We start from the raw sequence: 24667 nt of genomic DNA, 5'->3' as shown, positions 1-24667 counted from the left end.
TAAGTGTTGCACAAATATTATGTCCCCATCAGTGTGGACTCTGAAAGACAGGAAGACGAACGGAAAACTGGCTGGTGTAATACGGATCCTTGCGGTTTTAATCTAGGAAATAACGCGTGCACAGGGAGCGCTTAATTACATTGTCGTACATCTCAGTAAAACCAAAGGACAATTATTCAGGAAGTGGAGAAACTGGAATCATTACTGCATTTAAACCAAAATTGTGTTAAGACCTGCCACGACTCAAATATTACTGTATATTAGGAAAAAATATATTTTAAAACGTGAAATGACAGCATTCTGAACAGCGTATCGATCAAAAGTCTATGGAAGGTTACACTTGAGCCTGCTAAGAAATCCGGTCAGGGACACAGCAAAACGTGACAATAATGCAAAAACACTGAGACAGGACCAGAACCTGATTAAAGGAAACGCAGCGCATTTCCCCGCAGGATCCGCAACGGAGGTAAAAACAGGGCACATCATTATGCTTGGGATATGGTATAGGCTTTAGATTACCGTCAAATGTCAGCACATCCCCGTTTTTTCTGACATTACCGGGGACAACAAGAGAAACGGCATTTCTGCAAGACGTCTGACGATTATCCTGGTTTGGCCGCTACCATGAATTACACGTTGTGATACGTGCGTATTTCAATATATACTTCAGTTTTGTCGCCTGGGCAACGCGGATGCTGCGGTTTTATTCCGTTATACATCCTATTAAAGAACCGCTACGAGATTCAAAACACACACACTAGGGAAGCGTAAGAGGAACGAAACATACGCAGGTCTTTCTTCATACAGTAATATCAAAATGATAAATATTTTCAGGGCGGAGGTCGGGGCTCCGCACAGGTCCGCTGCAAAATAAACGACGGGCGTGTTTCCGTGTGCTGGACGCTGATTTAACGAGGCAGATTATTACCGGGAATTTTATTGGAAGGTGAAAAAAAATGCAATGAAATGAAAGCTTGTTGCATTTGGGGGTCTAGGATGCATGTTATGTAAGCGCAGTTCACAATTTCAAGCCGTTTAATGATCTGAATGTACCGTGCAGGAGCGCAGACTGATACCTGAATCTTAAAGAGGAAGCCGAGACGCAAGCAGGAAGAGGCAAGCAGGACAAAATGAAGCATTTTCTGAGGTAGGTCTCTTTTGCATCTTCATGAAGACAAAACCAGTGAGGTGTCGTTTTATTGCATAATGGCATTTTTAGTTCATATAGGCTTTATTTAAAATAAATAAACCTGTTTAAAACAAATCTTATTTTTATCTTTCGTGTTATAGGCTACTGCTTCGTCATTTTGTCTTGCACTTAAAATAACAAATAAAAAAAAAACAACTATCAATCTCAGGGCACAGGAATGACAATGACAAACCTTCATATTTAGAAAAAGACAATATGTCAGTAACAGCAGAGCATAAACCACGATTATTAAATTGGCTTTCATTTTAATATATATGAAAATGTGAATGTATTATTTTTATCCGCGCATTAAAGGGTAGGTGCGGTATTAGTCTCCAGATATGATTTAAAGATTATAAATTACCATCAGCTAATATTTGCCTTGTCTCTGTAAAGATTATTCTGAATTTGAAATTTGCCGTTGGAAACATACAATATACATTTATTTTATAAAATGACACAACCGTCTTCCGCTACTGCATTATGATGCCCTATTAAGTTTAATGCTGCTGGAATAATGTTTATGGTGAATTAATTTATGTTTACACTGCGCATGTTTCAGACTTCGCCCCCACCCCCTGGCTTAATTGACCCAACTCCCACGTGACTTCTCCTTGTGGAATTTTTCTAATGCATTTTGCTCTGGACCACAAAAGCAATTGATTATTGTGGATTCTGAGTAATAGGAGCCGTAGTTTATTTATGGTCAGCACGTGATGAAGTTGTCACGTGGGATGCGGTTGTGCGTGTTTCTGCGGGACAGAAGGCATCACCGCGGACAATGTGCCACGCTCCTGCGGGCAATGGAGCCCTGCACTTGACCTCACCATCCTCGAATCCGCAGTCCCAGCTGTACCAGGACAGATTCATAAAGATCTTGAAATGGATTTGGGTTCATTTGCACAAAGTTAGACTCTGAGCACACTTTCTTGGCATATAGATATGGACTGCTTTTGAGGGAAGTCATGTGACATTCTCTCTACTTAAAAAATCAAGCAGATGTAGAGAATGTAGATTAAACCTGAGATCAGTAATTAGGGCTTGAGAATAACACATTAGCATCACACCTGAGATGTATTTGAATGTATGTTTGCGGTGGGTGGGAGAAGGATGCTGGTAGCCCGGACACAGTCCACAGTCTTTCTCCAATCCTCGCCCCCCTGCTGCATTGCAAGGTCATGCCGTGCCCCAAGATGGCGCTCCATTTATCGGCCTGTCCTACTTACGCTCGCAACACGAGCCATCATGCCAGTCTGTCGCGCAGCTCACACAAAAGTCTCCTTCGTGCTCTGGGACGGCTTGTAAAAATAACCCGAATGTGGAACGGCGTGTCAGAGATGGGTGCCGGCCCAGCACGCCCTGGAAGGTGCAGCAGGCTCGGTGCTGCCGATGGCAGGAGGTTCTTCCGACGCTTCACGCTCTTCATTGCCCAGTGAAGCAAAACTTCAGCCATTCCCTCTGCAAAAGTCAGATGGGTAAATAATTCAGGTGAAAGGCAGCCCCCACCCCCTCCCCCCGCTGCCTTTGCGTTTCCATAGTGATGTAGTCTCATTTTCTCTGGGCATGATCTGATTGCCTGTGACCTGCTGAGCGTGTATGTGTGCCCCCCCCCCCCTCTCTCCCATCTTAGGGCACTGATGCAGTTCTTCCTGTTCCTGTACTGCGCCCTCCTGTGGCGCACCCTCAAGTTCGTGATGCGAAAGGTTACGGGTCGCTGCGAGCTGCAGCGGATCTGCCACAACAACAAGCCCGGCGCCCGCAGGACGCTCAGGATCGGTGCGTGCCGTCGCCGCATTTCCATGTCCACCCCCTGCAGCCAGTGTTGCTCTCTTACACGTCTCCTGTTATAACGTTTTAAGTGGGGAAACAAACTTTTGATTATGGTATAGAGGGCTGCATGGCTCTGCGGGTTAGGATGAAGTGGCTATCATCAGAAGGCCGGCGGTTCAAGTCCCAGGGCCGGCAAAGTGATTTCACCATTGGGCTAGTTGTTCCAGATACTGACTCTGCTTTCTCAAAAATGTGCATGTTGCTTTGGATGAAAGAGTCTGCAAAATAAATTAAATGTAAGTTGACATTAACATTTTAATCTTTGCTTTGCAGAGTCTTCCCTGAAATTCTCAAAGAGTGAGGTTAGTGGTCCGTTAGAGGTCATGGTGTGTCAGTCATAGGGGCAGCCTGCAGGGCACAGCACTGCATAGTCACCTGTTTGTGTCACCCCCCTCCAGCTCCTGCAGACTGCAGTGAGTGCCCAGCTGGACTCGGTAGAGAAGGTAATCGATGACATCATCACCCTGAAGAAGATCAACCCTGATGCAAACCCACAGTAAGCAACATCCTTAGCCATAGGTGTTCTGAGCAGTAGGTATAGCACGCATGGTACATCCATATCATGCAAGGACCTGCTCTTCCACAGGTTGGGGGTCTCTCTACAGGCCAGCCTCTTTCAGATTGTGGGCTACCGGAGTCTGGTGGTGGAGGTAGAGAGGCTACGCAGGGAGTCATATGACTGTGAGAACCCAAAGCATGAGGAGATGCTGCTTAAGGTGGGGAACACGTGCTTTACACAGCTGTACCACATGCTAACTGTGTGCGATACACACACACAGCTGTACCGCATGCTAACTGTGTGCGATACACACACACAGCTGTACCGCATGCTAACTGTGTGCGATACACACACACAGCTGTACCGCATGCTAACTGTGTGTTTTACACACACACAGCTGTACCGCATGCTAACTGTGTGCGATACACACACACAGCTGTACCGCATGCTAACTGTGTGTTTTACACACACACAGCTGTACCACATGCTAACTGTGTGCGATACACACACACAGCTGTACCGCATGCTAACTGTGTTCACACCCCGTCGCTATCCAGCTGACTGTGTCCTTCCTCCGTGCCCCCGCAGCTGTGGAAGTGCTTATGCCCAGACACCCCCCTCACGGGACGTATCTCCAAGCAGTGGTGTGACATCGGTTTCCAAGGCAGCGACCCCAAGACGGACTTCCGGGGAATGGGGATCCTGGGCCTGTCTAATCTCCTGTGAGCGAGCCTTCAATTAGCCCTAATGAAGACAGGTTTATCTAACCTTGGTGTAGAGCGCCACCTGCATGGCATAAAGACTGCTAAAGAAAGCCTAAAAGGGTGCAATTTAGTGGTTCAAGATGTAAATTTTAAAAAGCAAAGAATGTTTAAAAGAGGACCAGCAGAACAGGCCTTGGTGAGTTAATAATGAGTAATTAGCCGTGCTCAGAACCACTGCAGAAACAGGCCTGTCAGGCTGGTGTGTGAAGCCAGATGTGGTTCCTTGGGTCACACTGAGGTCCCCTTTTTTTCTCCTGTGGCTGCACAGATACTACGCAGAACACGACAGAGCCAATGCCCTGCAGCTCCTCCACGATTCGCAGCAGCCAAAGAGCAGGTCAGTCTCACCTCTCGCCCCCTGGTGGACCTCCTGTGAACTGTTCTCGCTCAGCCGTCACTCAGGGTCATGTATAAATTTAATGTACATCTGAATAGGACAAGTGGATACAGAAAATTAATGGATGGATGTCTGGAAACATGTCCTTCTCTTTGTTTACATTGTTTGCCTTTTCATTTTCTGCATGTTTTTTCACATTTAACAAAAATGCTTTTTTAATCTCTGCTGTTCGTCATCAGACACACATCGCCATCATGCCTGCCACATCTCTCCACATCTCACGCTGGACTTTCTGCAGGGACGAACTGAGCTATTTCATTCACACATTTTTATTTTTCTGTTTTCTGTCATACGTATCCAACACATACATGCCAACAGACATTTCCTTCGCAAGTGCAGAGTTTGAGTTATGGCTCAGTAAGAGCAGCAGGAAGTTTACGAGAATAAATCCTGCCCTTATGAAAGATGTCCGCCCTCGCTGTTGTTTAATCAGCGTTTCTTCTCTTTGGTGCAGCGTGACGCAGTTCTGTCATTCTTCCTCAGCTGCATAATGTATTTTGATTTTCACAGCAAGATGAGTAAGGCAGAGTGGGAGAAGAGCCAGCTGGATAAAGCGATTGGGTAAGGCTGCTTGATAACACTGCTCACTGGTCACCTAAGCCCCGCCTTTATCTTCCTACCTCCATTCTTGTAGCAGTAGCTTGAGTGCTTCTTCAGCCTGATGCTCTGTGATTGGTAGATCGTTTCCCAGACCACACCATGTCAGGTGGGCCACAGACAGCAGAGAACATGCCCCCATCCAGCTCCCTATTCTCCATCTCCTTTCATATTGGCTCAGGCTGTGATTAGCACCTGGATCAGACAGAAAGTCAGGCTGGTTGCTGGCGATTGCATCTGCGAGTATGTATGGGATATCACTCTTTCCCAGCCAGCCACTCCCAAACCATATGACACAAACACATTATCGGAGTGTGGAGCCCGGGGTCCGGTTTCCCCACATGATTTTGTGCCAAGCGGCCAGGTTACAGGCCTGCATTTCCTCAGCCAGAATCGATAGCTGAGATTCACTGAGCCCCGTAAAGAGCAGCATCAGGGACACCAGAGCAGGAAGGGCAGCATAAATGTAGAGTGAGCGATCTGGGAATGACAGGGCCACATGAACGCCCACTGCTTCTGATCCCATACCTTACCGGTGCAGGTACTCCTTCGCCATCGTGGGTATCAACATCACGGACCTGGCTTACAGGCTGCTGGTGGGCGGTGCCCTCAAGACCCACCTGTACAACGTGGCCCCAGAGATGCCCAGCATAGCCCACTTCCAGCAGACCTTTTGTAAGCAGCGCCACCTTGAGGCAGCACGAGTATCTGTAGCCTGCAGTCGCAGTTATTTTGAAGAGAGTCCAACTTTTTGAAAGAGGTTCTGACACGGTTCCCCGGCGAGGCGGCTTGTTTTAAGGCTTCTCTGTCCTGCAGGTTATCTGATGCAGGAGTTTCACAGGTTCTGGATGGAGGAAGACCCCCGTGACATCATGGAATTCAACCGCATCCGTGACAAGTTCCACAAGATGGTACTGAAGCTGCTCAGAGACCCTGACACAGCCCTGTGCCCTCACTTCTCTGCCTCCGACCTCCACATGATCACGCTCTAGTCACCTGCAAAGCTCAAACCTGGGGCTGCATCCCTCCCATCCGCCCTCATGTCACTGCCAACAGGTCACACATCTACGCCACAGGGAGATTCCCGGCCTCCTGCCCTTCCCACAATCCTAAGCTCTACCAGCAGCCCTCACGACATTGGTGATTGTGCGATCGCGAGCATGGCGCTCTGTCTGAGCCAATCAGGGAGCACTCTCATTTCTCCCATGAGCCAGTCACATGACACATTTCGTCTGTAAGCCTTAGCGTGCAGATACGCTTCTGAGCTGTGGATGTGTCGCACCTGTGAAACTGTCACACTTCTGGAATTAAATAAATCCAAAGATCACATGCTCCAGTGTGTCACTGTCAGACACAACTATGGTATTTCATTGCCAAAAAAACAAAAATGAAGCAGGAGAGTGAGAATATAATTTGAGAACAGGAACTTAAAGATGTTCTGCTATTTGTGAATGTTATTGTGATAGATTGTTATGATTGTTTAATACCAATATATGTTATGTATAGATGGAAAACTGCAGAATAATTTGCTCTTTGTCAGCCAAAGCAATAATTCACCTTTTTTCTAGCCAATACGCTTATAGTTTACCGTTGCTTTGGTGCAAATATTTAATTTAATTATTCAACCACACGTCAGTAGTAAATTTTAAAATGTGATGTTACAGGAACCTCATACATTTCTGCGTTACTGCCGGTTTCCGTAGGCAAGGTTTTAAAAATATTTTTATAATTGTTTTACGTGGAAGCATCATATCAAACACGACGTATTAAGCACATTTTGTAACTTTTGCTATTAACTGTGCGTGGTAATAGTAAAGAACTTTAATTTTCAGAACTTTCATATGCAATAGATTGGATAGACAGAAACTCTGGAAGTTAGGCTTTTTGTTAAAGTTTTGTGTCTTACATTTCTCTGAAGATTGTGTCCATCGAATACATCGCGGTCTGCTTTTAAAAAACATTGTATCCAATTTTGCCACTACATTTGCTTTGCACACACGTCAAACGATTGATTGACATTTAAGTATTGTATTTGCCTATTAGCAGCTATTGTACGTACAGTGATAAGCAAATAAATTTGTGGGCGAATATGTCCTTTTTCGCTTGCTTTTTCTTATGCTGTGCATGTTCTCACCCGATAAACTGTTCATCTGTCGTCTGAACTGAAAGGACGGGCTTGTGAAGTTCGCGACTGCAAATAAGCAACTGTAAGATTAAAGTAGAATATTGTCCTCACTAAATAATGTTACACTAGAATTAAGAAATAACAACTTTAATCCTTAAAACTCTTAATTGCAAAAATCAAAATGAAGAATTACTTACAGACGCCCGTTTTCCACAGTAAACCCGACGTACGTGTCTGATTTTACCGATTTTATTAAAGTTTTCTGTTATGAAATATAGTTCAGACTGCAACTATGATATTATGCTTAATACAGTTACGCAATTTGATATCGTGAGGTGTACATATGTATGTAGTTTCTGTAAGTTATATTGAACTGCAAGCGACACACGGCTTTAAATGGCTGGCAAGGTTGCAGGAAGACAGCAAACACCAAGACGTGGACAATTAGAATTTCCCCTGCAACGCACCAGCGGTGCCCGCCCCTCTAGCGCTGCAGCGGCTTATATTCCCGGGTATTTGACGTCACTTCCTCTGCATCCAACTCTTCCGGTGCTTCCTGCAAGGTGGAGTGGCTGCTGTCCGTGGTGCTGAAACCGTGAGTAGGTAAAGTACTACCTGACGTTATTTTATGATCACTCAGGAATTTCAGAGTCATGTCAGACTGGTGCCTGTGCATCTTTTCATGTGCCTTGGTTACCGTTATTTTTATTAGCTTGTGTATGTCACGGGTAAAACAATATTTACAAGATATATAGTCTAAACATTTTGGAGAGATGAATTTATTATTAAGGTTTTTGTAGATTGAAACTGAAAGAGAGATTTAACTTAGATGATTTTAATGAATTTACAATAACCTTGAATACAGACAACCACATCTAAGAATGCACTGGCTTTCTGATGGTGGGACAATTTATTGGGACAATTTATTGAAACTCACTGACGGTGACACTGTCGGTCTTTCTTGCAGTCTGCATTCCGCGGGTCCTTGCTTGAATGCAGGATTATGGTCTCCCTGCTGCAGTGCTTTTTGTCATTTATTTGACTTTGCGTTTTTCAAAAAGATGCGTCTGAAGTCGTTTAGGAAATATGGCTGGTGTGTCAGCAATATCACCAGGTTTATATCACCGTCTTTCTCCTTCATTTAATTTATCTAGAAGATTGAGATTTGAGAAACCAGGGTCAGCCAGTTCATGGAACAGCATGCGGGGGAGCGGGGGGGGGGGGGTTTAAGGGCCTTGCTCAGGGACCTAATGGTCAAATCCCTTTGCAGTCACAGGGGTTTGAACCAGCAAGCTTCGGTTCACAGGCTCACTGTAGTAGCCTGACTTCACACTCTGCCTTCCCCAGTCATTCATTAACAAGATAAAATAGATACAAGCATCTTCACATGGACAGTGTGATTTTGCAGCACCCGCTCCTCAGGCTTGCTTGCATCTCTCCCCACCCTCCTGCGTCGGCCAGGTGGGGGGGCGGCGTGACACGGACATGTCTGGGGGGTCCCAGTGCAACGGGGCTCTGGAGAGGAGGTCCACGGTGCTGGTGGCGGAGACCCACGGGCAGCAGGTCCTCAGCGTGCTCCAGGGCTTCCGGGAGAGGAGCATCCTCTTCGACTTCCGCATCGTGGTGGGGGGGGAGTGCATCCCCTGTCACCGCTGTGTGCTGGCTGCTTGCAGCGACTTCTTCAGGTACGGAGCGGTTTCCCAGCCCCCGGTTCCGGCTTGGCATGGCCCCTCCCCCCTGTCGTGTCCCAGGATGTCGCGAGGTGACAGAATTGGCTGGCAGCCCGTGGAGTAACAGGCACCGTCCTCAGTGTCCATCACACCTGCTGCTCGCACCAAATGACTATCTGATATCTGTCTCCATTTCTCCTCCCTGTTGCTTCTGTCTTTGTTTTACATCCAGCAGACACACACACACACACACACACACACACACGCACGCACATGTAGGGTAAACATATCCTTATGGGGACCGCTCATTCATTTCAATGGGAAAAATGCTAACGCTAACTATGACAACCTTAACCCCTACCCTGCCCTAACCATAACCTAACAAAATACAAGAGTTTTTGCATTTTTAGTTTTTTCATAGCAGTCACCGATTTTTATAAAATAGAGTTTTCCCTTATGGGGACCAGGAAACCGGTCCCCATAAGGGAAAAAAAACGGATATTTATCACATTATGGGGACATTATGTCCCCATAAGGGTAGGTAAACCTGTTCGCACGCACACACACACACACACACACACACACGGTAAATGTATACCGATCCAGTGGTATAAAATGCATACATAATGTTGTATAAATGATGTGTATAATGTACAGCAGCTATAACTGCAGTTAAAGAATGATTATGCATGTAGTGTCACTATAGTGTAAACAGACAGACTAAATGTTGGTTGTTCTGGGTCTTGAACGCTTGACGTCAGCGTCAACGATCTGCACGTTACGGCGTGCGACGTTCCCGCAGGTGACGTTCCGCTCCCATCTCGCGCAGGGCCATGTTCGAGGTGAACATGCGGGAGCGGGATGATGGCAGCGTCACCCTCAGCCATCTGTCCCCCCGAGCCGTCCGCGCCTTCCTGGACTTCGCGTACACGGGCCAGATGGAGATCACCGAGGAGAACGTCGACATGCTCTTCCAGCTCTCCTCCTTCCTACAGGTCTCCGTGCTCTCCAAGGCCTGTAGCGACTTCCTCATCCGGACGCTGGAGCTGCACAACTGCCTGCAGCTGCTGGCCATCGCCGAGGGCTACGGCTCCACCTGCCTGCAGCGGCGCGCCCTGGAGTTTGTCACGCGTGACTTCTACTCACTCACTAAGATCCCCGACTTCCTGGACATGAGCGCCAGCGTGCTGGAGACGTGTCTGTCTGCCGACGAGCTGCAGGTGCCGCACGAGGAGGCAGCACTGCGGGCGCTGCTTCTCTGGGTCGGGCACGACCCGGAGGCCCGCCGCCATCTGCTGCCACGCCTCCTGCGCCGGGTGCGGCTGCACCAGCTGCCCGCAGACGTGCTGGAGGAGCTGATTGGCTCCGAGGCCCTGCTGTCCGGCGACGGGGATTGCGCCTGCATCCTTAGCAGTGCAGTCTCTGGCCTGCGCGAGTTCGCAGGTTTCTACCCGGACGCCCGGCCCGCCACAGCCGAGAGCTACATCTACGTGCACAAGACGGAGGAGGACGGCGAAATCCGGCACACCTTCTGCTACAGCATCCGGGCAGACCGCTGGCGAGAGCTCCCGCAGACCCACGCGACCGACATGCCGGGCTCCAGCCTCTCCAGCTACGGGGAGAAGTTGTTTGTCACCGGTGGCTGCCATGGCAACTGTTGCCGGGCGGTACGCCTCCATATAGCCGAGCCGTTCCACAACGCCACGGACGAGGTGTGGTGCTACTGCCCCCTGCAGGACAGCCTGGTGCCGGTGCCACCCATGCAGAAACCGCGCACCATGCACACCTCGGTCACGACGCTCGAGCGCCTCTACGTTATCGGTGGCAAGACGCGGGGGGCCAGGAACATCCGCAGCCTGCTGGACGTGGAGTACTATGACCCCCTGGGCCGGGCCTGGTGTGGTGTCAGCCCCTTACCGCGGGGCATTTACTACCCCGAGGCGAGTGCCTGTGGCAGCATCATCTACGTCTTGGGGTCGGAGGTGGAGATCGCCGACGTCTTCAACCCCTCGCTGGACTGCTTCTTCCGATACGATGCCGTGGCCGACCAGTGGAGCCAGCTGGTGGCAGAGTTTGGCCAGTTCTTCCACGCCACGCTGGTGAAGGCCGTATCGGTGTGCGACGTGCTCTACCTGTGTGACCTCTCCACGTACAAGGTGTACAGCTTCTGCCCGGAGACGTGCGTGTGGAAGGGAGAGGGCTCCTTCGAGTGTGCCGGCTTCAACGCCGGCGCCATCGGTGTCGCCGACAAGATCTACATCCTGGGCGGCGACTACTCACCGGACGAGATCACGGACGAGGTTCAGGTGTACCACAGCGGCCGCTCGGAGTGGGAGGAAGTGTCCCCTATGCCACGAGCACTCACCGAGTTCCACTGCCAGATCATACACTTCAACCGCTACCGGGACCCTTGGAAGGTGGAGCAGTGAGCCAGCCAATCAGAGAGGGGGTGGTCGGGGGGTGGGAGTATGGGGCAGGGCTGCATGCGAGTGCATCATGATGAGGAAGAGGAGCAGAGGGGGGAAGAATCTGCTGGGCTGCTGCCTTTAAGCTTTAAATCCGCTTCACCCAGTTGGACTCCCATCCATGAAGACCCACGTTGACTCCGCCCGCCATCATGAACCTCCTACCATCCCCCAACACGTCAGGACACCACAGCCAGTGGGGGGCGCTAGCGGACTCATCTGCTTCTCTATCGATGTCCGTTCTGTCTGTTTAGCATTTTTAAAATACTTTCTATAGCTGGCCGGTGTTAAACGACAAACTGAGTTTGCCGTTCTGGTTCATTTCCGTTTAGACGTGCCGATCATGATTTCATCCACCGTCCCCCGATATCCACTGATGTCTCTCTCAGCATGTGACTCTGGCATCTGCAGCTTGGACTGATCAGGTGTTTGCACTGTGTTGCAGCACCGTCTATATGTACTGCTGGCGCCGTAGCACTGCCCCCTGCAGGAGAATTCAGGTAGTGCCTAAAATATCCGATGCCTTCCAGGCTTTCGCCGTGTTTGCTGCATGTTTCCAGGCTACTTTCCCCTTTCTGGGGTAAAACTGGGACATTTCCATACAAAAGTAACGAAAGACACAGAACGAACCAAACACCAGCTGTCAGCAGTGTGGAAGCTGCATGCTCCAGTGTAACAGCAAGCATATCTTTAAAGGCTTTGTCAAGCTTAGAGTGTCGCACACATGGGTCCACGGAAGGTGCACTGCTGCAATACGAATAAGTAACACAGGGAGAGGCTGCGCAGACGTGGACATTTACGCTCCTGAAAGTAAAAATCCAGACCAAGATTTTGTTTCAGCCAACGTTTTCAGTACTCTGACTGTGACACTTAATGTTCAACGTTGGTTGAAGCAAAATCTTTACTTTCCAGACCTGAATTGTCCACCTCTGATCATCCCTGGGGGACTGAGGCTTGCTGGAGCAGACCTTCGCTGGGCCTGGCTGTTAAGCACTGACGGGGACTCTTACCCTGCTAGGACTGCGGTAAGCGGGGCCAGGCTGTCATATCAATAAGTATACAAGCTGAAGCAGCAGTTTCAGGACACCCACATAGGAAAAACAGGAACATGCCAAAAATAGGAAGATCAGTAGGTATTTATGGTTCTGTGTGTAATGTTATTGGGTTGATCGCCAAAGATTGGTTTGATGTAACCAGAAAACATCTAAAAGTATATTTCCAGGCTTATAATGATAGAATGGCTTACAGATTCGACGTTAGCTGGTACATAAAAGTGTCCAATTTGTGACTTGTTTGGAATGCTGCAATAAAGTGTGTCAATGTCAACATGAAGAGGCGCTGGTGGTGCATTGCTATGACAGTACAGCCGATGGGGGGGGGCGGGGGGAGGGGGGTTTCCTGCACAGATCATCTGAAGCAGTCACGCTCTTCTGAAGACGTCATTGCTCCAGGCCTAAATGTTCTCACCTCGTGATTTGGCACAAGACAAACACAAAACACAGCAGTGACTTCATTGTTTTTTATTGCAGAGATTGTAAACAGGCCTTTTTCTCACATTGATAGGTCTTTCGATTAACATGAATAATTAGTGTGGCACCTTGATGCACATGAATTAATTACAGTTTAGCCTTTTTAATCAATTAAAAGTTTCTGTACAAGAAAAAAACGGAAACAGGCAGATTAGCTGAATGTCCTGTCAAATATGCTCTAAAAACACACAAAAATATACTAAAACAAGCATAGAAATATTATTGGCTAGAATGAATTTGTTTAACGTTCTTTCTTTAAACTTGTTTAAAGAAGTTTAAGTGTTGATGCATTTAAAGGCTTGAGGGAAGATAGTCACAGTGATACACAATAAATTTAGGTGTCAGATTCGAGTGTTGGGGGGGCGGTACTCTGCATGACCTCTTCTCATGGCTGGTACCTTCACCCCCTCCATACTCCACACCATCGTCACCCCTATGAAGTTTGGTAGGATCTGACCAGCAGCCACATCAGCAACACAGTGATCAAGACGATCATGAAGTTGAGGAAGAGCTCCTGCACGGATCGGTCCATCCTGCCAACGGAGACGGGGGTGTGTCAGAGGTGGGAAGGGCGAGGTCTGAGACAGCAGGCGGGTCAACCTTCAGTCAGTCAGTGGCTGCAGTAGAAGGCGGTACCAGGGTTGGTGCTGTTTCTCACCAAGGAATCTTGGAGGAAGGACAACAAAGAAAAGAGAAGAGAGGAAAAAGGGTTGAGCTGAAACTTTGACCGCAGCTTGCAGCCCTGCGCACAGTTAAAAACTAAAAACAGGAAGTGACCTTGAGTGGGGGGGTCTGGGTAAATAAATCACGGTAGCACAGAGCTGGCCGGAGGTGGGGGGTGGAGTGAGGCACAAATATCAATCATGTGCTTTTTTAACACCATTTGCCAAATGCACAAACGCTCAGTATTGTTTTCATCCAATGTTGCCAAAGGGTCCTTCTAGAAGCGCAGATGTCAAAGATGTCAATCCTGATTAGGTTACGGGAAGTTTCTGGCTCACCGAGCAATCAAGACGATCGGTGACTTTCTAAAAATACAGTATGCTATACAACAATATTGGGGCATTCCAGGATCCCTAAAGTCCAGACCGTCTCACTTAGCGTAGTCAACTGCCAGCCGCGGCTGTAAAAACGCCACTTTCGGGAAATGCCTATCAAATGAAGACCGGTTCTCATAAATTCACATTGCATGTGATGCTTCTGGGATTTGCATCCCAAATTTATAGGTAGCATTCGACAGGTGACAGACCTGAAGCATCTCGTATTTTTTCTCCATATTTTGAGTGCATCCTGTTAGTGGTAAGAAATTTTCATCCCTGTTTCATAAATTCCTTCCCCATTCAAAATCACACTACATTTTATATTATCTCTCCTGAACAAAAAAAAATCTCCGTGATTTCTTGCATTTCTCTACGTTTTATGAGCTTCTGCAGTGCATGAATCCTCCGTGTTACACAAATCCAGTTTATAAACAGTGCTGCCATAAGGATACAGTGGCACTGAAGTGAGTCGCCAGACGGTGGCGCAGTGGGTGCAGGTGGGTGCAGGTAGCCCTACCTGACAGAAGGCGGGCACGCTGTCTCGGCTCCGCTGGCGGGGGGGCACTTCTGGTTCTGTTCTCAGGCTCGGACAGGTCCTTCTGGTCCAGGTCTCACTCGGGTCCCACTAAAATAATCGGGGGGGGGGGCAAGGGGGGGGGCACACCAGCGAACGTGTCACACTGCATGCACTCACACCCCTACTCTGGGGCACCATCAAGGGTTTTTAGGGTGGGGACAGGTCTGATTTGTGAACTGGGCGGAGATTATTCTGTTGAATGATTGGTTGGGGAAATAGATTGAAGCAAAAGCAAAAGAGTTGTCACTTTTTATTAAACGAGACGTGTTTGTTTCACTGCGATTTGCTGAGCAAGCCCTCATACTTGCAGTTTCCTCCTTAGAGTTTGCATTCCTGCTTAGAGGCAGTTTCCTTATTCAGCTGCGTCATCCAGTGCCAACCCCCTCCCCCAAAAGACTGGTGACACGCCCCCCACCCCCTTGCCCCCCACACCCCGATCCAGCACAGCAGGCATTGGAAGAGGCTGAGGGTGTTTATTAGAAGAAATTAAGAAAAAACACATTTTACTGACATGTCTCATTCTGGGGATGCAGTAATAACATGTTTATCAGGAGGCCACTTCCCCCTCAAAGCCAAGTTCCTGCACTGTGCTGCCGATGATAGTGACCTAGCAACAGCAAACATGGCCGACCCCTGTGCTCAGGTGGCCTCTCGGACGTAACAGACACATCCACTGATGCCTGACGATTGGCTCCGGGATCCAGCGAGATCCCAACCTCTGTTTCCATACGTCGGCCTTGAGGGACAGGCTCCCGCACCAAGGGAATGCAAAGCACCCGGTGGTTGTCATGACAACTCCAACTTCAGCAAGGGACAGAAAGCATGACCACCACCGTGAGGCTCGCAGCGCAGGGTATAAGGCCTTGCATGTCAGGGATGGCAGGCCGTCTCAGAACTTTATAGGCTCAGCTGTGCCAAAAAAAGATAAAAGACTCTGTCAGGACTAGGTCTCCTGTACAGTCCAATCGGGGGCCAGAACCGGGGCAGGAATTCAAACAGGATGGAGGAAGGAAAATGTGGCATAGGGGGGTCCCTGAGACTGAGAGAATGCCCACACTATCCCTGATGAATGACTCGCTCACTGCCCCTTGTCATCAGTCTGGATGGGAGAACAAGCTCCTGTACTCACACCTTCAGCCTTTGACACACAACATACTGAGCTTCCACATTCCCCTGGGCTTTGTAATTTACCCACAATTCCTAAAATATCTGGAAAAAATAGCAACTAAGCTGAGTGAATGTCCGGCATTGCAAACGATGCTTGTTTGAGGCCCATTTTTGGCTCTCAGATGTTTCGTTGCGCTGTGAGCCCCAGAAGCCCATGGCAAGGCATGTTGATCTGGCCAAAAGGCATGGGCACCCTGCCACCGGTGACAGCTGTCCACACCTTCTGTGGCTACGCTGCACTGAAAATAGATTTTGAGGGATTATGCCAAATTAAAAAGTGATATATAAAGTGTCCACCTCTCATTAAGGCTCCACATTATGTAACGATGAAGGCTGGGCCAAGCACTTGTACAGTGAGTTTGCAAAATCGCAATATGAGCCTTGTGCTTAAAGCAGAGAACTAGAGGAAGGCTTTAGTTTAACCGGAGGGCATTTCCAGCGCATTCTAGGGGTATAATGAAGTATTAGAGGATGTGTTATCATTCTTATCATAGAAAGGTGGGGTGAGAGGACAGGGATTGTTTTTCCATCAGCAGGAGCATAAGCAGCCTAGCTTTACTCTGAGGGAATCCTGGCCACCAATCTGGAAACCATTCAGACCCAGTGATGAACCAAGACAGGTGGGCTGCCCTATCAAATACATCTATATTTCACCAGATCCCACTCCTCCTGGGGAGGGGGGTGGGCACAACAATACAGAAAAGTCCAGGCCCCCTCTTTGGAGCAGACAGGAAGAATTTCAACCACGGGAATGCTACAGCTGACGCCCGCGCACCTCCCGGGAAGAGCTGAGTCCCCGCACCGGCACCTCCTCACAGAAGATGCCCAGAATTAGCAGCCCCTCTGTAAAAATCAGGCCACACAGGACCTCTGACACTTTGCCCCCGTTTTACTGCTGTGGCAGGATATGAAACACCCCATAATACTCTTCATGGCACAGATCACACAAGCTGACGCGGGATTGGCTAATGCAGACGGAAAGGGAGCATAACAGAGGACAAAACATGCTGGCATTGAGCTGAATGGGTTCTGCATTCACTCACGTTTTAGAGACATGGCAGCACATCCCTCATCGGGAATGTTGCAGCACGTCAAAGCTCTAGGATATGACAGAGAGGTCGGGGATAATACTGTATCCCACCTATCAGCAGCTCGCAGCTGTGAATTTCTGACATAAAAGCTACTAAACACATCCTTTCACACCCTGTTTGTTGTGTACGTGTTGGTCTCCACTGTGGAGAACTTCAGACAAACCAGACTGCTGCTGACACACCAGCAGAGGATTCCATTGCAAATCCAAGGGTGAATTTCACAGTCAAGGTGAGAGGGGGGAAGGCCGAGGGACTCAACGAATGCCAGGCGGCGGAATTTTCCAGGAAGTAGTCCAAATTACAAAGAGCTCTGTATAATTACCCCACATAAAGAATGGTGTTGGGGTGGGGGGTACTTTGAACAGCTGAGAAGATCTCTTCAGGGACTTTGGCGGTGTACAATGTCAGTGCCAACTTTATAGGGCAAGACAAAAATGTGAAAGCATGTGTAGGCTCATATATCTATTTTAGTTTATAATATGTATATATACACATAATTTAAATCATTTATAATACAACAACATTTTCTACATGAATGCAGAGAGGAACTATTTGTCGAAACCTGGTTTCCTTCCGGCAGAATTAGGAGTAGCACCATGGCAGCAAACTGCGGAGGGAGCGTGGAAACTGTCAAAAAGAATAAAGAGGACAAAAAACGCCTTCGAAAGGAAATAAAAGTTAGCCATACGTTATTGAGACATGAAGGTATTAATACGGTGTCGTTTCCGACCAAGGTAACTTTCACTGTAATGTATTGTTTCACGTCAATCTCCTTATTAAAGTGGCTGGGATTCATAAAAAAGTAACACAGACGCCGGCAGTTCGCGGTCGCTTTGTTATTTAGTATAATATTAGTACATAATTTAATAAAACGTGTCTCCTTGGCAGGTAAAGTACCATTCACGGACATAATCTGAAAATTGAAGCAACGTGAATCAATTAAAAGCAATTACATAGTAATGATATGGCGCATACGATCATAGCAAACCTTCGAATATGCGTTGAAAATATTTATAAAAACATATTGAAGTATGCATAATTCATGGGTGCTCCTTTCCACATTTCAGAAGCTGGCAGTGGCTAACGGGGGTCTCGGAAACGGCGTCTCTCGAGAGCAGCTCCTGGACGTGCTGGGGCGGTGCGGGCATGTGGAGGCCCTGCTTATGCCCCCCAACAAGCCCTATGCATTCGTCACCTACGGGACTGTCGAAGACGCCAGGCGATGCCAGACGTCGCTCGGTGGCAGACAGCTTCAGTGCCAGGGACAAACTATCACATTATACTTTTGTTTTGTGGAGAAAGGTAACAGCCGGGTTTTTTAAATGTGTGAATTCCACAAACAAGATGTCCACAAGAGCACGATGTTTTATGTAGCTATACTGTTAGTGTGTTGCAGATGTATCAATAAACACGGAAAGATATGGTGACATCCCTAATGACCGTTGGTTACGGTGTAAAATTCCGTGTTGTTTTTATTCGGCCTAAAGGTGGCAGTGTCACCAAATGAGACCTCAGCGTGGCTGTGGAACTACTCCTTAACGTCACTCGGAGCATCCCTTTCCCTCTTCCTGTCTTTGCAGTGGACTACAACGTCTGCTCCAGCGCAGAACTTCCTCCTGGCCTCAGGGTGTGGGAGGACTTTGTTACGCCGGAAGAAGAGACTGGTCTCCTGGAAAGTTTGGACTGGGTGTCCCTTGATAATGATGTCACTGGTGTGTGGCTGAGTTTGCATGCCTCGACCCCACTGTACTTTTCATCTGAGGTCCCTAAAAGCAGAACTACAGTGTTGGCAGCTGAGGACCATACCAAAGATTTGTGCTATATTTTTCTAGAAAAAGACCTACAATGGCTCTGCACAGCGGACTGGTGTCATAGTCTCTGGATTCACTGAGAGATTAATTAATGGGTGTATTGTTTTCCGTGCGCTTGGGACTAAAAATGAACACTAGTGTGATCCTAATTAAGTAATTTCTTTCTATTCACATATGTGCCTTCTGTTTTGTCATTCAGCACAGAAGAGTCTGAAACACAGGAAAGTAAAGCATTATGGATACGAGTTTCTGTATGAGACCAATAATGTGGACAAAGACCAGCTGCTACCTGGTGGTATGTTTTTTTTTCTCCATTTTTAAATGCATTTCTTTTTTATTTTGGGGAAGTTATAGTGTTAGGTATGGTTACAAGGAAAAATGTGCAGTTATCTAACAATAGCCTGATCTTTTCTGGAATATTTCCATTTGTGTTGTTATTTTAGACGCTCAGAGGTGAATATTTGCTTTCTCTTCAGGCCTCCCAGATGCCTGTGACATTGTGCTGGAAAAGTGCTTGAAGGAGAACATAATGAACATTAAACCTGACCAGCTGACAGTCAACCAATACCAGCCAGGACAAGGTGCCCTGCTTTTCCACCAGAGGGCAGTAGAGGCCTTACACGTTAAGCTGTTGGTCCAAAGACAGTTTTGTTAAAAATCATGTTCTGTTGTTGTTAGGTATCCCACCTCATGTGGACACTCACTCTGCCTTTGAGGACACCATCCTGTCGTTAAGTCTCGGAGCTAAGGTACGATGCTAATTTTAATTAACATTTAAAGGGGTATTTCCTTGCATCACAGTTGATGTCCAGAGGAATGCTGCCCCCAGTGGTCATAGGTTGTGCATAGGAGAAGGCAGTGCCTCTCTGTGTTAAGAAAACAAACCTTCTCCCTCATGGTGAGAAATGCATAATTACATTTTCTGTCTTCCTCTCTGGTTCTCTGCATTTCATGTTCGTACATGGGCAGTGTTCCTGTGTATCATGTATTAATCCTAAATTTGTTGTAGGAGCAAAATTAAATGGTGCTGAGATGATCTTCAGGATGTCAAGTAGGGTTGCATGGTAACACATTGTGATATAATCGTGATTAGATGGCACATGTGCAATAATCACTAGGGCTTTAGATGATGGGTGAGACGACGGCTCTTTGATTCTATAGAAACATTTACTTGTGCCTAAAATTTGGTAAGCAGATCAGTAATGTGCCTAAAACATCATTGAGATGTTTATTTAATCCAGCTAGCGGAGTTTGACACATGCTACTGTTTTGGTAAATCATGCAAGCGATAAGCACTGCAGTGGTAATGAAGAAGGGGACAGATCAGCAGCCACAACATGCTTTAACAGAGGAGATCTTGTGCATAAACAAGGTGAAAAAGATGTTTGTGGTGTGGCGGCACTTTCTGCAGTTTAAAGTCAGACATGTTTATTAAACAAGGATATGCCGAATTTCCTTAGACAGTCAAAAACAGAACATGTTCCAGCAGGATCTGGCACAAATTAAGCACTGATTAGAACAGACTGTGCACCTGACAGGATTTCTGCACGCTTGGGCTATTTCCACCCTGCGTGCTGTCTCATTTAACGGCAATGCGGGGAATGTGGGAACGTTTTCCGTAAGCCCTCTGTACAGTCGCGCTCGAATGGACAGAGGCAAGTTGCTTATTAAAGACAGCTTGTGGTTTGAGGCTTCAGGGAGCAGCTGTGAGGGGGAGCTCAGGAGGAGAGGGGGAGCACAGGAGGAGAGGGGGGGCTCAGGAGGTGAGGGGGAGCACAGGAGGAGAGGGGGGGCTCAGGAGGTGAGGGGGAGCTCAGGAGGAGAGCGGGAGCTCAGGAGGAGAGCGGGAGCTCAGGAGGAGATGTGAGGTCTGTGGAAGCCTTCGCAGAAACTCCTCAGTGTGAGCACTAGCCATCTGACAGTGGAGAGTCCCTCATTCTGTCTGCAAACTGCTGGAAACGTCTGGCGGAGGCCTGGCCGGTTTCCTCACTACCCATGATGTCATCATAGATCAGGGGGGCACCATGATGCCTGATTAATTTGCTGGTTCTGCCCCCAGGATGCTTGGAGCCTCAGTGCATGCCCCCCCACGCCCCCGCTGGCATTGATGTGAAGGACAGCAAATCACTTTCCCAGCTCCATCCTTGTTTCAGGGGTGGGGGGCGGGGTGGGAGTGCTACCTGGGATTTGTTTCTGTGATGACCATGCTATGTCACCCACCCCGCATGGTTCACTCCTGTATGTATGTGATTATTCTCATTTTCACATGACTGAAAGCTGACCTGTTCCATAAAAAATATGATCATTCCTGTCATCCACAGACGGTGATGGACTTCCGGCACCCCGATGGACGCTCAGTCGCCGTGTTGTTACCGAGGCGGAGCCTGCTGGTGATGAAGGGCGAGTGCCGCTATCTCTGGACGCATGGGTGAGGGAGACACTGCCCCCTATGGCCTGGGAGGACTGCAGTTACAGTGGCTGTCTCTCAGGTTATGATTAATTGATATCACATGATTCCTTCAGAATAACTCCCAGGAAACTTGACGTGGTTCCCGCAGTTGGCGGTGAGCGGCCGGGTGTGGTGACCTGTGACCCTCGTGACCTAACGCTGAGTCAGCGGGACACCAGGACCTCCTTCACCTTCCGCAAAGTCCGGCACACCACATGTGACTGTGGTGAGTCCTGGCGGAATACTGTGATTTCAGTGTTTATCAGTAGATTTTATTCCTTAACACTGACATTTGTCTTTGAGCCATAACTAAGGAAACCTTATTACTGTGCTGTCCGAACACAACCAGCTAATAGGATGTCAGACATGCACTGTTACATACCCTTTCATACATACTCATATGTTATAAAAGAAACTTGTTTTATTTGACTTATATTTTCATTTATAGTTCATTCAACTTTCCAAAGCTTAACAAGAATAAAAATTCTGCAGTTTATGAAATAAATGTAAACGTGGTGAAAAATCTGTGGTGTGGTACCCAGGCGGGTACCCATGCGGGTACCCAGGCGGGTACACAGGCGGGTACACAGGCGGGTACACAAGTTCCATCCATCCATCCATGCATCCATCTTAACGTGTTGATGGGATACTGCTTTCTGACTGCACATTTACCCAGAACCTGGCCTCCTTTTCTCATGTGCGGACACACCCACCACAGCGTACCCGTCTGCCTGTGACAGCCAGCAGCCTCTGCAGGACCCCCCCGGGCCCCCCCTCCCTCGCAGCGACATGGACGCCGCACACCTGGAGTCGCGGTTCGTGCACGCCGTGTACGAGGAGATCGCGGGCCACTTCAGTGGCACCCGCCACTCGCCCTGGCCGAGGGTGGCGGCTTTCCTGCGCTCGCTGGCCCCTGGTGCCCTGCTGCTCGACGCCGGCTGCGGGAATGGGAAGTACCTGGGCCTCTGCCCGGGCGTGTTTGCGGTACGAGCCGCTTGGGGTGGCCTGGCCGCGTCCCACGCCGCTAACGCCTGCATCGTCTGCTTAAAGAAATCACAGACCTTCCTCTTTAGAGCTTAATTCACAGCTTTAAAGCCAGGCAATATTTGATATCGAACAGGGACTGTTCAATAAGGCTCTTGTGGAACATGACTGCCCCCATGTGGTGCAGGTAATATTACAACGTAGGGTATTTGTTAAACACACTGCGAAATATCACTCTAGTAGTCCCTAGTCTCGTGACCCCAAGATTTCTGATGTCACTGTCAGTTTGCGGGACGAATATAAGAGGACTGAAAGGAGTCGAGGCCAGGCCAAAGGCCAAGCCCAGCCTTTGTGTAACATCTAAAATCTGACCATTGCCCCCAGTTTGGCATGTAAGAGGTTCTGTTTTATCCAGGAGCTTCTGAGCCTCGGGGAGTGCTAACGTGGCTCATAAAATGAAATGAAATTTTCCCCCGACTAAGAGTTTTATCGCGAACATTATTACAGCCATCAGTATCCTCCGCATTATGCGAAGATTAAACGGCTAAAGGCTGGTACTGTTTTATCACGCACAGTGGATTTATGTGGGAAACGTCACCAGGGCAAGATGGGGGACTGGGGCTCCCAGAGGCCCTGAACGTCACCTGCCAGCCTGATTTATGGCTGGTACACAAAATACATGCTAAACAGGCTGCAAGACCAGGTGGATGCTGCAATAAATCAGGGGATTTCAAAACAGGATAATAGGTGTCATATTTATTGTTTACAATGTAAAATATTACCCCTGATTACTAGCTTTACCCTTTCTGTGTGAAGTAAATTCAGCAGTTAATTCTGAGGGTGAGGTCTGTGCAGCTGTGTGAGGTTAAAGGTCAGGGGGAGAGTATTGCTGTACAAGGACTGAGTGCACACTGCCCCCTGCAGGTGGGCTGCGATCGCAGCCAGAGCCTGACGCAGATCTGTGGCGAGCGCGGCTTCCAGGCCTTCACGTGTGACGCGCTGGACGTCCCGCTGCGCAGCGACATGTGCGACGCCTGCATCTCCATCGCCGTCATCCACCACTTCTCCACACAGGTTGGGTGTAGTCACTGGAAAAAGGGCCCCTCCCCTTCTGTCTATGAGTGTTCACCCCCATCAGATTCACTGGTGACATTATCAAGCCAGCCTGGTGAACCGTTGCGGCAATTTTGGCAGATACTGATAACTAATTTCCTGTAGCACGTCTGTGAAAATCACCATGTTATGTTAGCATCAAGCGCTAGGGTAATTAACATTAGCTTACATAAATTTGAATTATGAATCCATTCCCTTCAGCTGTCCTCTTTAAGTAGGAGGTTGGAAATTTTCATGTTCCAAGTTATCAGGAATGCATGAATACATTGCGATGTGCAATACGACAAATAATGAATAATATATAGAATATGATTTTTTTTCTCCTTCAGATAATCTGTGCGTACCAATGCAGATCATAGGTATCTAAGTGTCTTTTGACCAGTCAGGTGGTGATGAGACAACCAGCTCGGTTTATTTATGCTTTTGGCCTGGCTGGGTCCGGCTTGGTTCTTGGTGACAGTGGAAAAGCGCAATTTGAATATTCACTAAAGTCTAAATATTGGCCAGCAATATCAACCAATGCCCACATATCGGACTCAGGGTGATGTATTCATTTTTAACAAACATCGGCCGATATCAAGATGTTAACCAATATATTGTGCACTTCTAGTGTAAACCTTTAAATTTCTTACACCTGGAGGGGATTAAACATGTCAACCATCTAGGATGACAGTCTTTGTCATGCTAAAAGTATTGTAGCTCACACCGCTGTCTGTCCAGGTGAGAAGAGTGTCGGCCATCAAGGAGCTGATTCGCCTGCTGAAGCCAGGGGGGCGGGCCCTAATCTCCGTGTGGGCGCTGGAGCAGGAGTACAACAAGCAGAGGTCCAAGTACCTGAAGAAGACGAAGGAGGAGAATGTGTGTCCAGTGAAGGACCGCACCGCCACCCCGCCCCCCCAGGAGCATGCTGGGAAAGGTCTCTCTTTGGTACAGAACGGTCAGACCACACTGAGTGTACACACCAACCGCACGACATTCAGCTCTCAGGACCTGCTGGTGCCCTGGCACCTGAAGGGCGCGACACCGAAGAGCCCGGAACCACTGGCCCATCTCACGGACGGCGTGACGGGGCCGACACCTGGCCCCATTTTTCATCGCTACTACCACGTCTTCTGTGAAGGAGAACTGGAGGACCTGTGCCGGAAGGTGGAGAATGTGACCGTTCAGAGCAGCTACTATGACCAAGGGAACTGGTGCGTAATTTTGGAGAAGACTGATGCAGTGGCATCCATGCGAGGATCAGAAAATGAGCTTTTGCCATCTGACCCGTTAATGACAGCAATGGCAAAATAAAGTGCCGTTGTCGGTTTTACTGCAAAATTTCGATAATGAAATGAAAGAGGATTAATAAAATTTGAAATATGAGTACC

General features: G+C 48.2%; 4 protein-coding genes across 10 annotated transcripts; 3 read left to right on the top strand and 1 right to left on the bottom strand.

Moving 5' to 3' along the window:
* Window positions 1-144: 144 nt before the first annotated feature.
* On the top strand, window positions 145-7366 carry LOC111849680 (ELMO domain-containing protein 1-like). Of its 4 annotated transcripts, none has more exons than XM_072701556.1 (11): window positions 145-466; window positions 1061-1147; window positions 2820-2965; window positions 3293-3321; window positions 3418-3515; window positions 3606-3735; window positions 4107-4240; window positions 4551-4619; window positions 5190-5240; window positions 5818-5951; window positions 6093-7366. In XM_072701556.1, exons 2-11 carry the CDS (start codon window positions 1131-1133, stop codon window positions 6266-6268), a joined length of 984 nt encoding a protein of 327 aa, XP_072557657.1. In that variant the 5' UTR covers window positions 145-466; window positions 1061-1130; the 3' UTR covers window positions 6269-7366. The 4 variants fall into 4 exon arrangements, with proteins under 4 accessions (XP_072557657.1, XP_072557656.1, XP_072557659.1 ...); XM_072701555.1 differs by lacking the exon at window positions 145-466 and adding an exon at window positions 473-645; XM_072701558.1 differs by lacking the exon at window positions 145-466 and adding an exon at window positions 660-791.
* A 576-nt stretch (window positions 7367-7942) lies between these two features.
* kbtbd3 (kelch repeat and BTB (POZ) domain containing 3) lies at window positions 7943-12868 on the top strand. 2 transcript variants are annotated; one of them, XM_072701601.1, is made up of 3 exons: window positions 7943-8004; window positions 8863-9086; window positions 9901-12868. In XM_072701601.1, exons 2-3 carry the CDS (start codon window positions 8887-8889, stop codon window positions 11498-11500), a joined length of 1800 nt encoding a protein of 599 aa, XP_072557702.1. In that variant the 5' UTR covers window positions 7943-8004; window positions 8863-8886; the 3' UTR covers window positions 11501-12868. The 2 variants fall into 2 exon arrangements, with proteins under 2 accessions (XP_072557702.1, XP_072557703.1); XM_072701602.1 differs by having other exon boundaries at window positions 7957-8004; window positions 8824-9086.
* A 173-nt stretch (window positions 12869-13041) lies between these two features.
* Window positions 13042-17946, bottom strand: sln (sarcolipin). Of its 2 annotated transcripts, XR_011983313.1 has the most exons (3): window positions 17929-17946; window positions 14623-14730; window positions 13042-13731 (listed from the first exon to the last, which is right to left on the bottom strand). XR_011983313.1 is itself a non-coding variant. In XM_023792365.1 (2 exons), the coding sequence occupies exon 2, from the start codon at window positions 13595-13597 to the stop codon at window positions 13499-13501; it is 99 nt and encodes a 32-aa protein (XP_023648133.1). In that variant the 5' UTR covers window positions 13598-13731; window positions 14623-14748; the 3' UTR covers window positions 13042-13498. The 2 variants fall into 2 exon arrangements, 1 of the variants encoding a protein (XP_023648133.1); XM_023792365.1 differs by lacking the exon at window positions 17929-17946 and having other exon boundaries at window positions 14623-14748.
* Window positions 17522-24662, top strand: alkbh8 (alkB homolog 8, tRNA methyltransferase). 2 transcript variants are annotated; one of them, XM_023792363.2, is made up of 11 exons: window positions 17522-17674; window positions 18008-18242; window positions 18521-18652; window positions 18951-19046; window positions 19228-19332; window positions 19430-19500; window positions 21073-21179; window positions 21275-21426; window positions 21919-22184; window positions 23109-23258; window positions 24018-24662. In XM_023792363.2, the coding sequence occupies exons 1-11, from the start codon at window positions 17537-17539 to the stop codon at window positions 24588-24590; spliced, it is 2025 nt and encodes a 674-aa protein (XP_023648131.2). In that variant the 5' UTR covers window positions 17522-17536; the 3' UTR covers window positions 24591-24662. The 2 variants fall into 2 exon arrangements, with proteins under 2 accessions (XP_023648131.2, XP_023648132.2); XM_023792364.2 differs by having other exon boundaries at window positions 17533-17645.
* Window positions 24663-24667: the final 5 nt, after the last annotated feature.

This window comes from Paramormyrops kingsleyae, chromosome 17 (genome assembly GCF_048594095.1).
Source record: "Paramormyrops kingsleyae isolate MSU_618 chromosome 17, PKINGS_0.4, whole genome shotgun sequence".
Lineage (NCBI taxonomy): Eukaryota > Metazoa > Chordata > Actinopteri > Osteoglossiformes > Mormyridae > Paramormyrops > Paramormyrops kingsleyae.
This window is presented reverse-complemented; position numbering and strand designations above follow the sequence as displayed.